The sequence below is a fragment of the Odocoileus virginianus genome, chromosome 2, assembly GCF_023699985.2.
Source record: "Odocoileus virginianus isolate 20LAN1187 ecotype Illinois chromosome 2, Ovbor_1.2, whole genome shotgun sequence".
Classification (NCBI taxonomy): Eukaryota; Metazoa; Chordata; class Mammalia; order Artiodactyla; family Cervidae; genus Odocoileus; species Odocoileus virginianus.
The window spans coordinates 4,324,636-4,340,212 of record NC_069675.1 but is presented as its reverse complement, the minus strand read 5'-3'; the positions used below and the strand labels follow the sequence as shown (position 1 = coordinate 4,340,212).

The 15,577-nt window shown below is 42.6% G+C and overlaps 1 protein-coding gene across 4 annotated transcripts in view; it reads left to right on the top strand.

The window, feature by feature from the left end:
• Window positions 1–163: 163 nt before the first annotated feature.
• TSGA10 (testis specific 10) overlaps window positions 164–15,577 on the top strand; it is an 85,673-nt gene continuing 70,259 nt past the window's right edge. For 2 of the 4 annotated variants that reach the window (XM_070474781.1, XM_020902593.2), the window contains exons 1-2: window positions 378–547; window positions 12,520–12,648. In XM_070474781.1, the coding sequence (XP_070330882.1) occupies window positions 491–547; window positions 12,520–12,648 (186 nt within the window). In that variant the 5' untranslated portion in view covers window positions 378–490. Of the gene's footprint in view, window positions 246–377; window positions 548–12,519; window positions 12,649–15,577 lie in introns of those variants that run through there. The other 2 variants (XM_020902594.2, XM_070474786.1) reach the window with 2 other exon arrangements.

Below are 15,577 nucleotides of genomic sequence, written 5' to 3'. Positions count from 1 at the left end.
TCGTCTAGGCGCTGCGTGGGCTTGCGCCTGCGCGGCGCGGATGGACCAGGAAGAAGCCTTTCCAGGGCGCCCTGTAAGGCAGACAGGAGGACGTACGCGACGCTACGTGCGTGTGTGCGCGCGCACGGCTTGTAGTCCCCGCGAGAGGGAGGGTCGAGCCAGGTACGCGTGCGCACAGGGACTTGGGGCGCGTGGGACGGAAGCGGAGTGAAAGCGCCGGGGAGGTGGAGGACGAGCCCCCTCAGGTACAGAGCGTGAGGGCGGGGCCGACGGCGACGCCGGCCGGCGCTAACCGCCCCCGCTTCCTTCCCGCCGGGTCCCGCCTCTCTCCTGCCCGGTCCCGCCTCTCTCCTGCCCGGTCCCGCCTCCCACCGCCTCCCGGGGAGTGGCCAAGTCGATTTGGGGTGGGAAGGGAGGAGGAGTGGGCGGAGGATGGAGACCTTGAGGGACCTGGATCCCAGGCGGAGACCGAGTCCTGGTAGTCGCCGGGATGATCTCCGGGGAGGACGACAGGCCAAAAAGCCCGGGGAGGGGCCCACCGCCCCAGGTAGAAGCACGGGGATGCGCCGGGTTAGGGTACAGCATCTCCTGGGCCGGCAGGCCTTTGAGAGGGCAGCTGCAGGGGGCGGGTGTGGCGGGGATTAGGGTCTGTGGGCGACCCCCGAGGTGGATTTTGGCTGATGGCGCCGCCGTGAGGGGCGGTAGCGGGCAGAGTTGCTGTCCACGGAAACCCTTCCGGAACAAACTTTGCGCGTGTTGTCTTTTCTCGGGAGCTTAGGGTTGAGCTTATGTTCCTATGGTGACCGCTTCGCTTTCCGCCGCAGCTTTCCGCTTGGTTGTTGGGGGACTGTTCTGTTTAGAAACGCTCTGGAGTGGCGCTGAGGAATTTGGAAGTCAGAGATTTGGGGGTTCAACCAGGGTCTACGTGACTCCCAGCTTCTCATTTCTGAGCCACTTTATAGACTTTGGGAGGTGAAGGGCCGAGATTACGTAGGCAGTTGCACGAAAAATCTCGTATATTACAGTAGAAATTATACACAAGAAAGGCAGGGTAAGCTGGCTTTCCTTTGAAAAAGTGTTTGAGATTTAAATTGAATAACTTTGCTGCGATCATGGACATGATACCTAAACACGCAAAGGAATACACTTTTAATTCTTTAAATAAAGCAATAGCGATTTCAAGAAACATTGCATAGATAACAGTATTTCTGTGTTTGTTTTCCTTCTTCCAGTCTAGGTCATTATATCTCAGGATATTCGTTATTTTAAATTTCCTCTAGTGGTTTTCAGAATTTCAAATACACTTTTTTCTTTAACCCGTAAGGAAATAAACAGAATAATAATCGGGTTGAAATTATAAGAAAACAGATCAGTTATAACTATGAAATAATAGTTGTAACGAATCTATTACAGTTTAGGACATAACTAACCTATTATAGTTTAGGACAGGGATACCTAGTGTGCTGCTGTTCGTGGGGTCTCATAGTGGGACACGAATGAGCCATTGAAGAACAACATAACTATGAAAGGAAAGTGTCCCATTATTCAAATCTGCATCCAGGATAAAACTGATTTTTTGTTCGTATTTGAATTGATCAAGGAACTAGACCATTTAGTCTTAATTAGTGGGTAATAACTAGGAAGGTATATTCATGAAATATTTATTTTAAACAATATACATTTTAGCATTATTTAATGGCAACTTCCAAAATAAATCTTGTTTACCTTCTGAAGAAAGTCACTGCTTATGACTCCTCTGAAGTAGACAGTCTCAGTCTCTTTCTTTTTCAGTTTGTTTCAGGATAATTTGCTTTTAAAGTACTCCAGTTAGAAGTGGTTAGAGCAGGTGTTATGTTTAAAATATTTATTTATTTATTATTTATTTATTTGACTTTGACGGGTTTTAGTTGCAGCATATGAGATATAGTTCCCCTACCAGGGATCGAACCCAGGTTTCCTCCATTGGGAGTGCACACTCTTAGTCACTGGGCCACCAGGAAGTCCTGGAGCAGGTGTGTTATTATTCATTCCCTTTTCCCATCATACTTGCCTCCTTGTCCCCAGATGTAGCCCCTATCATGACTTCTTGCTTTTCTTTAGATTTTCACTGTCATTGTATGTGAAGTTGCACTTTCTAGCTTGGCTCATTTTGAACTTTGTGTACATGGAATTGTACTAAGTTCTCCTTTTATTTTGCTTCATTACTCAACATTTTTTTTTATGGTTGATCCTAGTTATCACTTGTAATTAGTTAGTTGCTTGTTGTTCCACTGTAAGGGTATACCACAGTTTATCTACTGTGCTGTTGGTGAACGCTATAGTTTCTACAGTTTTTGATAAATATGAACAGCACTGCTGTGAATTTTCTTACACATGTACCCATGATAATCTTTTGAAGTGAGCTAGTTCATAAGGTGGGCTTCCCTGGTGGCTCAATGGTAAAGAACCTGCCTGCCAATGCAGGAGATGTGAGTTTGCTCCCTGGGTCGGAAAGATCCCCTGGAGAAGGAAACAGTAACACACTCCAGTATTCTTGCCTGGGAAATCCCATGGACAGAGGTGCCTGGCTGGTCACAGTCCATGGGTCGCAGAGTCAGACATGACTTAGCAACTGAACAGCAAACAAAGTAAGGTAGTTCTGTTTGTCTTAGTTATGTTGTTAACATCAATCTACATTATTCAATTCTTTTGGTTCAGAAAAGCCTCTTGACAACAAGAGGAAATGATAAATGATACTTCTCCTAAGGCCACTGTTTTAAGCTCCTTTAAAAAAGCAGGTTATTTCTTTACAGTAAGGTCTGGATTGGAGAGAAATGAGGAGCTTGGGCTTGGATGGAATGACTGGAGAGATTATTTCTTTTTAAGAAAAGTTATCAAGTGACCTTACTATTTCATTTGAAGTGAATGCCTAGAACGTTTATTCACTTATTTTTATTATAAATACAGAATCTACCTTAAAATTATTCATAAAATTTTACGTGGTTTTCTACGTCCTTCTTTGTTAGTGAAGCTATTCCTTCTTACCTCAAAGTGTCTTTCAACCTAAACTTTTGGAGACAGTTTCCTTCAAAGAAAACAAGTTGACCTGTTGTGCAACCAGATTTCAGAATCCCATATAGGATAACTCCAGTGTTTTCAATTATTCAGCCAAAATATTTAATAGACTTTTGTTGAACACACATTATATGCCTGATATTTTGCTCAACTCTGATGAATACATTTTAAATGCAACTGATTTTATTTATTTATTTTAAAATTTTATTTATTTCTTAATTTACCTTTGGCTGTGCTGGGTCTTGGTTGCTTTATGGGCTTTTCTCTAGTTGCTGCGATTAGGGGCCACTTGTTAGCTGTGTGAGGGCTTCTTTTTGTAGCGGCTTCTCTTTTGTGGAGCACAGGCTCTAGGGCGCCCCGGCTTCTAGTAGTCGCAGCGCATGGGCTCAGTGGTTGTGTTCCTGGGCTCCAGAGCACAGGCTCGGCTGTGGTGCACAGGCTTAGTTTCTTTGTGGCACGTGGGACTCTTCCCAGACCAGGGATTGAACCCATGTTTCCTGCATTGGCAGGTGGATTCTTTACCACTGAGTCTCCAGAGAAGCCCCTGATGATACTTTTTAACACATGATCTTAACTCCTATATCACTGAAAAATTAAAATTCTGTCAGGCAGGAACTTCAAATTTCTACCCCTTCTTATTTAAATCTTCACTTGACCTTGCTTTTTCTGTCTTGTCTCAAAGGACAGTGCACACCCCTTACCTGGTTTCCTCTTATTAGCTCAGGGGCCTTTCTTCACTAGCCCATATCTTAGGAATCGTCACTGTGTTTATACTGTAAGAATCCTTATCCCGGAGTACTAGAACTTTGGGGAATTCTTGAACCCCCTGGAATGGTTTGTAAACTTTTGTATGTGTTTGCATTTTCCTGAGGTCAGGACTCAGGTGCATGCTAAGTTGCTTCAGTCGTGTCCAACTCTTTGCGACCGCATGGACTGTAGCCCACCAGGGTCCTCTGTTCATGGGATTCTCCAGGCAAGAACACTGGAATAGGTTACCATGCCCTTCTCCAGGAGATCTTCCCAATCCAGGGATCAAACCTGCATCTCTTAAGTCTCCTGCAGTGGCAAGCAGATTCTTTACCACTCAGGCCACATGGGAAGTCCTAGGACCCAGGGCTTTGCTTATTCCTGAAAGGGGTCCTTGACACGCAGGAAATTAAGAAACAAGTTTTTCTCCCCTTGCGTTGGCCCTTCAACCTTTCTCTACCTCTTTTCTCACAATCACGCTTTGTAAAAGAAGTCTGTGTTTTCTATTTCTTTTTCTTTACTACTCCTTCATTTGTTAGTCCTCCTACCATTGAAACTACCTTATTTGAATCATCAAAATTTATTATTTGGGAATGGTTTTTTTGAGTACCAACTTTGTGGTAGGCATTCCTCTAGACATTAGGGACATAACAGTGACCAGACACGTGCCTAGAATGCTTGGAGCTTAATTCTGGTAGAGGGTGACAGACAGTAAACAAATGAAGGTATAAATGATACAATTTCAAATCGTGTTAAGTGTGAATAACCTAGTGGGAGAGTAAATAGGAGAGAGGGTACTTTAGGTAAAACAAATCAGGAAAGGCCCTTTGAATATTAGAGCTGAAGAGCTGAAGAGCTGAGGGTAAGAGGTAGCCATTCATGCAGAGGGCTGGGGAAGAAAATGTTCTCGACAGAGGGAAGTCAAGGGAGGAGGCCCCGAAGTGGAAAGAGATTGGCCTGGTAGAGGAACAGGAGGAAACCCAATAAAGCTGGTGGGTGAACAAACAAGAGAATAGGAGCTCTACTCGGGCATGTGAAGGCAGCGGCCAGATCAGTCAGACCTTAAAAACTTTGATTTTATTTTGATTGCAGTGGGGAGCCATTGGCGTGTTTTTACGCAGGATCTCATTATTTTAAAGTGATTGTTTTGATCTTAGTTTGGAAAACAGGTCACAGGGAGCAACAGTAGAAGCAAAAAGATCCGTTAGGAGGCTACTTCAGTAATCCATGTGGGAGATGATGCTGATTTGAACCAATTGGAAGGCAATAATTAAAATGTACAGAAGTGGATGGATTGAGGCTATATTTTGGAGATACATTCAAAAAGACTTGTTGATGGGTTTGATAAGGTTCAGGGAAAAAGGAAACAAGGACAGCTGCTCGGTTTTTGACCTCAGTCACTGCACAAAAGACAGTGCCATTTGACACAGGAAAGACCAGGAAGGAACATGGTGGAGGCAGGATTGAGAGCAGGAGTGCAGGTGGGGAAATTCAGAGGTCTGTTTTAACATGCTAAAGTTGGGATGACAGTGGACATGCAATAAACCTAACACACACTGTGTTAGGAGCTTCAGTGGGAATACGTTTGTAGTTGGAGGGAAAGTGGAAAATATGTGCTGAATCTTTTGGGGGAAAGTGAAAAACTGAAAGTGTTAATCATTCAGTCATGTCCGATTCTTTGCAACCTATGCTCCTCTGTCCATTGAATTCTCCAGGCAAGAATACTGGAGTGAGTAGCCATTTCCTCCTGCAGGGGATCGTTGCGATCCAGGGATTGAACCTGGGTCTCCTGCACTGTAGGCAGACTCTTTACTGTCTGAACCACCAGGAGTCAGTAATACTTTTTTTGTAGTCCTGTATTCCCTTGCATAGGCTTCCCTGATACTTCAGTTGGTAAAGAATCCACCTGCAATGCGGGAGGCCTGGGTTCGATCCCTGGGTTGGGAAGATCCCCTGGAGAAGGGAAAGGCTACCCACTCCAGTATTCTGGCCTGGAGAATTCCATGGACTGTATAGTCCATGGGGTTGAAAAGAGTTGGACATGACTGAGCGACTTTCACTTTTCATTCCCTGTGTACATGTATGTGCATTTCTCTGAGATGATACTAATTATGCTATACTGTAATTTCCAGTTTATTTGTGGGTTGAAATTGTAAGTTTTTGTTTTCCATCTGTCTAGCCCCCAAATCTAATATAGTTCATCCTTTCCTGAAAGTGAAAGTCGCTCAGTCATGTCCAACTCTTTTCAACCCCATGGACTATACAGTCCATGGAATTCTCCAGGCCAGAATACTGGAGTGAGTAACCTTTCCCGTCTCCCGAGGATCTTTCCAACCCAGGGATCAAACCCAGGTCTCCCACATTACAGATGGATTCTTTACCAGCTGAGCCACAAGGCTGTTCATAAATTTGTTTGATAAGTGGATAAAGGTCACAATCTGATAGTATGAACTGAAACGGTGATGGTCATGATGGAAAGGCACATGTTTGAGAGAGATTTTAGTGAGGAGATCAGTAGGAAATGATGGCCAATTAAATAAATTGATAAGTGAGAGAAATTATTAATACTAATTGTAAATAACAATTTATATAACAGTTGTAAATAACAGTAATATTTAGTAGTTACTATTTATTGCCAAGCCCTATTCTAAGTGCTTTACATACAATAAGTCCTCACAACAACTCTGTGAAGCAAATACTGTTATCATTCCTATTTTATTTTATTCTTTAGATATCTATTTGTTTATTTGGCTGCTCTGGGTCTTAGTTGCGGCATGCAGAATCTTTGGGTGCAACATGTGAACTCTTAGTTGTGGCGTGTGGGATCTAGTTCCCTCACCAGGGATTGAACCCACTCCCACTGCATTGGGAGCACAGAGTCTTAGCCACTGAACCAGCAGGGAAGTCACTGTCATCCCTATTTTAGAGATAAGGAAACTGGGGCCCGAGTAGTAACTTGCCCATGGTCATGCAGCTGACAAGGGGCAGAACTGATGTTATGAATCGAAAAAGACTGAGGCTATAGAGCATGCTCTTAACAACTGCTGTCTTGCTTCCCCAGTGAGAAGGATTGTGATTCTAGCTTGGGTGATAGTTGCTGATCGCAAAGTACTCTGTACTTTATTTACATGCCTTCTCTGACCTCTGTTCCATCCAGAGGTTATAGGAAGGTGGAAGATATTCAGGTGGCCCGAGGTGGAAAAACTGGCAGGCCAGGCATGGCCATTTCGGATAGACCGATTTCTCTCCCTCTTTATTGCTTCCAAAGCTAGTGCAGGGAAAGCAGCAACTCTAATATGATGGCTCACAATTGTCAGGTAAACTCTTGATCTCTATACTTTTAGTTTCTAGACCTGACTGACAGTAAACTTGACTGTTCATCTTACCAAAAGAAGAGGGAAGCTTCCTTTCCTTAAGTTAATTTTTATTGGAGTATAGTTGCTTTACAGTGTTGGGTTTCTTGCTGCACAGCAAAGTGAATCAGTCATATGTATACATGCGTCCCCTCTGTTTTATGTTTCCTTCCCATCCAGGCCACCACAGAGCCCTGAGTAGAGCTCCCTGTGCTGTATAGTTGGTTCTCATTACTTATCTATTGATATTCTGTACATAGCTTGTATATACGTCAGTCCCAATCCCCAGTTCTGCCCTTCCACCCTGGGACGGTTCCCTTTTGTCTGCTTTAGTACACTGCTTCATTATCAAGCTCTACAAATTTGTTTTGACACCGTCCTGTTATCCAAAGAATTCTGTGCAGATTTTATGGGCACAGAGAGCCATTTTGTGGGCTAGAGAGCTCTAGCATATTGCTTGTTCTTAAGATACTAATCAAATCCCTTATGATTATACAGTGGAAGGGAGAAATAGATTTAAGGGACTAGATCTCATAGACGGAGGTTCGTGCATTATACAGGAGACAGGGATCAAGACCATCCCCAAGAAAAAGAAATGCAAAAAAGCAAAATGGCTATCTATGGAGGCCTTACAAACAGCTGAGAAAAGAAGAGAAGCAAAAAGCAAAGGAGAAAAGGAAAGATATACCCATTTAAATGCAGAGTTCCAAAGAATGGCAAGGAGAGATAAGAAAGCCTTCCTCAGTAATCAGTGCAAAGAAATAGAGGAAAACAATAGAATAGGAAAGACTAGAAATCTCCTCAAGAAAATTAGAGATGCCAAGGGAACATTTCATGCAAAGATGGACTCAATAAAGGACAGAAATGGTATGGACCTAACAGAAGCAGAAAATATTAAGAAGAGGTGGCAAGAATACACAGAAGAACTGTACAAAAAAGATCTTTACGACCCAGATAATCACGATGGTGTGATCACTCACCTAGAGCAAGACGTCCTGGAATGTGAAGTCAAGTGGGCCTTAGGAAGCATCTCTACGAACAAAGTTAGTGGAGATGATGGAATTCCAGTTGAGCTATTTCAAATCCTAAAAGATGATTCTATGAAAGTGCTGCACTCAATATGCCAGCAAATTTGGAAAACTCAGCAGTGGCTACAGAACTGGAAAAGGTCAGTTTTCATTCCAATCCCAAAGAAAGGCAATGCCAAAGAATGCTCAAACTACCTCAGAATTGCACTCATATCACACGCTAGTAAAGTAATGCTCAAAATTCTCCAAGCTAGGCTTCGGCAATACATGAACCATGAACTTCCAGATGTTCAAGCTGGTTTTAGAAAAGGCAGAGGAACCAGAGATCAAATTGCCAACATCCACTGGATCATCAAAAAAGCAAGCGAGTTCCAGAAAAACATCTATTTCTGCTTTATTGACTATGCCAAAGCCTTTCACTGTGTGGATCACAATAAACTGTGGAAAATTCTGAAAGAGATGGGCCTACCAGACCACCTTACCTGCTTCCTGAGAAATCTGTATGCAGGTCAGGAAGCAACAGTTAGAACTGGATATGAAACAACAGACTGGTTCCAAATAGGAAAAAAAGTACGTCAAGGCTGTATATTGTCACCTTGCTTATTTAACTTATATGCATCATGAGAAATGCTGGGTTGGATGAAGCACAAACTGGGATCAAGATTGCTGGGAGAAATATCAGTAACCTTAGATATGCAGATGACACCACCCTTATGGCAGAGGTGAAGAAGAACTAAAGATCCTCTTGATGAAAGTGAAAGAGGAGAGTGAAAAAGTTGGCTTAAAACTCAACATTCAGAAAATTAAGATCATGGCATTTGGTCTCATCACTTCATGGCAAATGGAGAAACAATGGAAACAGTGACAGACTTTATTTTTCTGGGCTCTGAAATCACTGCAGATGGTGACTGCAGCCATGAAATTTTTGACGCTTACTCCTTGGAAGAAAAGTTATGACCAACCTTGACAGCATATTAAAAAGCAGAGATATTACTTTGCCAACAAAGTCCGTCTAGTCAAGGCTATGGTTTTTCTAGTAGTCATGTATGGATGTGAGAGTTGGACTATAAAGAAAGCTGAGCACCGAAGAATTGATGCTTTTGAACTGTGGTGTTGGAGAAGACGCTTGAGAGTCCCTTGGACTCAAGGAGATTCAACCTTGAGTTGAATCCTCAAGCAAATCAGTCCTGAATATTCATTGGAAGGACTGATGTTGAAGCTGAAACTCCAATACTTTGGCCACTTGATGCGAAGAACTGACTCACTAGAAAAGACTCTGATGCTGGGGAAGATGGAAGGCGGGAGGAGAAGGGAATGGCAGAGCATGAGATGGTTGGATGGCATCACCAACTTAATGAACATGAGTTTGAGTAAACTTCTGGAGTTGGTGATGGACAGGGAGGTGTCCTGCAGGTGTGCTGCAGTCCATGGGGTCACAAAGAGTCGGACACGAATGAGCAACTGAACTAAACGAGCTGAAAGATACTACTAACTGTGTGAGGAAGACCACAGAAAATGCATAGCTACATAAATTGTTGTATTATCAGTATCTTGGATGTCAGTGAAGAGGCGATCACTATTTGACAGAGAAGACAGAGAAAATCTCCTGGTGAATTTGGAATTCAAGCCTTAAAAGTTTCTTTACTTTGGTGGAGAAAAGGGTGAGGGCAGGGCTCGTGAACAGAAGATAATATGGGGGTATCCCTGACGGTCCTGTGGCTAAGACTTCATGCTCCCAATGCAGGGGACCCAGGTTTGATCCCTGGTCAGGGAATTAAATCTCACTTAGCGTGACTAAGAGTTCTCATGCCACTTTTTTTTTGTAAGTATTTATCGGAGTATAGTTGCTTTACAGTGTTCTGTTAGTTTCTGTTATACAGCAACGTGAATCAGCCAAATGTATATATATCCCCTCTTTGTCACCACAGAGCATTGAATAGAGTTCCCTGCGCTATACAGTAGGCTCTCATTAGTTATCTCTCTTATTCCTGGGATCAATAGTGCATGTATGGTTTACTTGCCAAGTCATGTCTAACTCTCATGACCGCATGGACTGTAGTCCGCCACGCTCCTCTGTCCATAGCATTTTCCAGGCAAGAATACTGAAAAATGGGTTGCCGTTTCCTTCTCCAGGGGATCTTCCCAACCTAGGGATTGAACCAGATCTCCTGCACTGCAGGCAGATTCTTTACCAACTGAGCTACCAGGGAAGCCCCAGTGTATATATGTCGGTCCCAATCTCCCAATTCATCCCACCCCTCATTTCCCCCTTTGCTGTCTATATGTTTGTTCTCTACGCCGGTGTCTGTTTCTGCTTTACAAATAGGTTCATCTGTATGAGAAGCTTTTTCTTTTTCATGTTTTATTTGCTTTACTTTTATTTTTCAGTCGTGCGACTTGTGGGCTTGCAGAATCTTAGTTCCCTGGCCAGGGATTGAATCCCAGCCCCCTGCTTGGAGATAAGCAGTCCTAACCACTGGGTCCCAGAGAATTCCCGCTGAGCAGTTTCTTGAAATGCAGTATTTCAGAGCGACTGTGAATTTAAAAAAAAAAAAGGCATTTTAACAAGATTCCCAAATTATTCACGTTTACTAAAATTTGAAAAGTAGTGAGGAATCTTTCGATTGTTATACTAAGTTGCATGTTTATAGCTAGGAATATGTTTTTCAACAGAAACTATGTAAGAAATGGTGGTTAGGATTTCAGCCTAACTGATAAAGGCCTAAAACGATTCATAATTAGAAATGCTGTGTGGAATCTAATGCTTACATTCCAGGACAGGCAGGAACTGCTGGACTGGAGAGCAGAAAAAGCAGATTTGTATCTTGGTTAGAGAAAGGGGAAAAGAAAAATAAACGTATCAGACTGCTATGGGCTGATTTGCACAGGGTGTGACGCAAGGTCAGTGACTGGGGATACTGATCCTGTAATTTCCCAAGAACTAGGTTCCGGAGCACAGCATCTGTGTTGCTCTGCTTGTAGCAAATTCTCTGTTAACATAATGGCAGCCTTGATTGAGAGAACAGATTATTTCTGTAAATTATACAGTTTCCAAGATACATAGTCAAGTGAAAAAAAGCACAGTGCAGAGTAGTATGTATAGTATGCACGTGTGCGTTCCAAGTCGCTTCAGAGGTGTCTGCCTGACTCTCTACAACCCTATAAACTGTGGCCTGCCAGGCAAGAATACTGGTGTGGGTTGCCATGCCCTCTTCCAGGGGATCTTTCTGACCCAGGGATCGAACCCACATCTCTTATGTCTCCTGTATTGGCAGGCGGATTCTTTACCACTAGTGCCACATGGGCAATCCCATGTGTAGTATGCTAAAGTGGAAAATCTTTAACACTTGTTATTTTGCTCATGCGCAAATATGTATGTAGAAGAATTCCTAGAAATGGAATTATTTGTACAGAAGCTACATGAATTTGTAATGTTGCTAGATTTTACCCAATTGTTTCTGTAAATGTTGTATCAATTTACACTGATACTAGTGATATTTAAGAATGCTAAGTTATATGACCAACTTTATGCTCTTTGCCAATGCAATGGTTAAAAAATGGTATTTCAGTGTTGTTTTAATGTGTATCCCTGTAAATGGTGAGATTAAATATCTTGAAATGTATTTAAAAGTCATTTCTGTGAAATATCCTGGTGCATGGGTGCATGCTCAGTCGTGTCCCAACTCTTTTTGACCCATGAACTGTAGCCTGCCAGGCTCCTCTGTCCATGGGATTTCCCAGGTAAGAATACTGGAGTGGGATGCCATTTCCTCCTCCAGGGGATCTTCCCAACACAGGGATCGAACCAGGGTCTCCTGCATTGCAGGTGGATTCTTTACCACTGAGCCATCTGGGAAACCCCTTATTCCTGACCAGTTTTATATTAGAGTATTTCTTTTCCTTTTTTTATTTATAGGAGTTATTTATGTATCAGGGAATTTAGCCCTTTGTGTTATGCTTAGGAAATCTTTTTGTTAATACACAAAAACAGCAATGAACAGGTAATTAGTGGCCACTGTATTGAATAGCATAGGCCTGGAAGTTGACCAGGTAATTTGCTGCTGACCCCTATTTCCTTAGATATGGTGGGGTATGTCTTTTTTAAAAATTGTGTTCAAGATTGTAGTTCCATATATAGAAAACACATGGAAAAAGTTTTGTAATGTAAAGTTTTAAGAAACTAAAACTTGGTTTAAACTTCTTTTACCTGGTGGAACAAGGTTAAAAACATTTTTTTAATTGAATGTTACTAATTTTCAAAATTTTAAATGTTGTGGGAAATCACATGGCTGTTTTAAACCTAAATGTGTCTGTATTATTCTCATTCTTTCCACCAGGTTACCACCAAAGAACATGATTTTGGTCTAGGGGCTCCAGTTTCTGAAGCTGAAAAATACCAGAATATTCTCCAGCTAGAGCAAGAAGTGAGAAATCAAGACAAATTCATCTCTACACTGAAATTACAGGTTACACTTAGTTTCTGTGCTTATGTCCCTAAGTTAATTTGGGATGGGGGCCTATATTAAAATAAGATAGAGAATAAATTCTCATTCAGTACTCATTTAAATTGTATGGGTCTAAAATCATTCCATTTTTTATCTTAACCATCTTGAAAACACACAGAGTGAGTGAGTACAGACTATGTGCCAGGTATCAGATCAGATGGTTTTAAGTACATAATCTTACTTCATCATCCTGACCTTGTAAGACTGTGGTGTCATTTCCACTTTACAGATGTGGAAGCTAAAGTTCCGAGAGGTTAAAGAATTATTATATTTGACTAATGAGTGACAGAGCTAGGATTTCCCTGAACTCCCAATTTAGCTAGAATTTGATTCCAGTTCTGTGAATTCCCAAGTTCAGTACTGTTTCTGGTTTCCTGGTGGAATAGCTATTAATGAAGTGAAAAGTGTTAGTCACTTAGTCGTGGCCGACTCTTGCAACCCCATGGACTGTGGCCCACCAGGCCCCAGGTTCCTCTGTATTTGGAATACTCCAGACAAGAAACTGGAGTGGGTTGCCATTTCCTTCTCCAAGGGATCTTCCTGACCCAGAGATTGAACCTGGGTCTCCTGCATTGCAGATAGTTTCCTTACCGTTTTTCCGAACCAGTAAGGCTATTAAAAGAAACTTCCTCTTCTAGGAAAATGGAGTAGACTCTCTTTTCCTTACTCTTTCCACTAAGTACAGCTAAAACCCTGAATACTGAGTGTGAAGCAAACCTCAGAACACTGACAGGTGAGCAGAAGGAAGACTGGCTAGGGATCTCAGCGCACGATGAGTGTTAGAACATGGTTAGGGAGTTTCTGGTTTTCTTTGTGCTCCAGGTTTCCCAGGTGGAGTACTGGAAAAACTAGCAACCAGAAATAAGGGATGCAGATTTTAAAAGGTCTCAGGAAAGCCATCCCTCCTAGCCAAAGGACTAGGAAATGGGCAATGCAGCAAGGCAGATTAATCTTAGACAAGAACTGCCCACTCTTAGCAAATACCAAGGAGAAATCTATCCCCATTCCTGCCAGCAAAGGCTGAATAAAGAGCCTAGAATAAAGAGCCTCATACTATCACAAGAGAGCCCACCTTGCCTCATCCCCTGCCATCCTGCCCCACAAGGCCCCCATCCCACCAGTGTTGTATCAAAGAAGGCTGAGTGGGGAACCAAGACTTTAGTGTCTATCAGGCAATAAGGAAGCCCCCAACCCCATATTGTCAGGAGAGACCACGTGGGGAGCCTAGAAGTCCACTGCCTCCTGGTAGTAAGAGGTGCTTCCTATTTCTGTTTGCTGGGGTGATCTCAGAGGTGACCTAGTGCAGAGGCAGAACCTTTACCACCCTACAACAGTAACAAGTCCACCCTCCCACAGTGGCAGTGGGGAGTATGTGGGAGCAGCAATAAGATGCCTCTGTTCCTGCTCGCTTTGGTGGTATCAGCCGAGGTCTGAATTCTCATCCCTGCCTAGCAGTCACAAGAAGCCCCACATTTCCTGGGTATTACCCGAGGCCCTGTGGAGAGACTGGACTTCTGCTCCTGTCCAAAGTAGCAAGGCAGTGTCCCTCTTTTCTTCCTGGAGCAGTGTCACAGGAAGCCTACTGAAAGACATGAGTCGGTGTCTTAGACTGCCAGACCTCAATAAAAGATAAAATCACTCCTCATCCCCCAAATCAGGATGATCTCAGCCTCTGTGAGAAAAGACAATGAAGAGGCACCAATGCAGAGATGAATCAGATAGGACAGTTATCTGACAAAGATTTTAAATTAGCCCTCAAATAAATGCTTTAACAGGCAGTTTGAGCTTGCTTGAAACAAACAAAATCTCATCAAAGAAACAAAAGATATAAAGTATTAATAGAGCCAAGTGGAATTTTGGCAGCAAACAAGATGTTCTTCAATAGGTGAATAGATAAACTGTGGTACACAGTAGAATATTATTCATTGATAAAGAGAATGAGCTATCAAGCCATAAAAAGACATGAAAGAACCTTGAAAGGATATTGCAAGGTGTTAAAAAGCCCATCTGAAAAGATCGTGTACTCTGTGACTCCAACTTCAGGACCATCTGGGAAAGACAAAGCAAAGACATTAGAAGATCACTGGTTGTCAGGGGTTTGGAGGGAGGGGTGAATGAGCACAGTAGATTTTTTAGGGCAGTATATATTCTGTATATATACAATAGCTACATGTCACTATACGTTTGTAAAAACCCACAGAATCTACAACCCGAGGAGTGAACCCTAATTAAACTCTGGACTTTAGTTAATAATAATTTATAATGTTGGTTCATCAGTTGTAACCAATGTACTAACCAACACTAAAACAAGATGTAAATAAGGGGAAATTGGGGTGAGTGGGAGAGGGGAGAAGGGGTGTGTGGAAACTCTCTGTACTTACTGGTCAGTTTTTCTGTAAACCTAAAACTGCTCTGAAAAAAGGAAGGTCTGTGAAAAAAAAACCACATGGGTGAAAAGATTTCCAAATTATGTATCTGATAAGGAGTTAATATCGAGAGTATATAAAGAACTCCTTCAACTCAACAACAAGAAAACTCAAAACAACTCAGTTCAAAAATGGGCAAAAGACTTGAGTAGGTGTTTCTCCAGAGAAGAGATACAAATGGCCAATAAGCATATGAAAAGATGATCAGCATCACAGTCATTAAGGAAATGCAAATCAAAACCACAGTGAGATATCACTTCACACCAATTAGGACCACTCAGTCAGTCAGTTCAGTCGTGTCCAACTCTTTGCGACCCCATGAATCGCAGCATGCCACGCCTCCCTGTCCATCACCAACTCCCGGAGATTACTCAAACTCATGCCCATTGAGTCAGTGATGCCATCGGGCCATCTCATCCTCTGTCGTCCCCTTCTCCTCCTGCCCCCAATCCCTCCCAGCATCA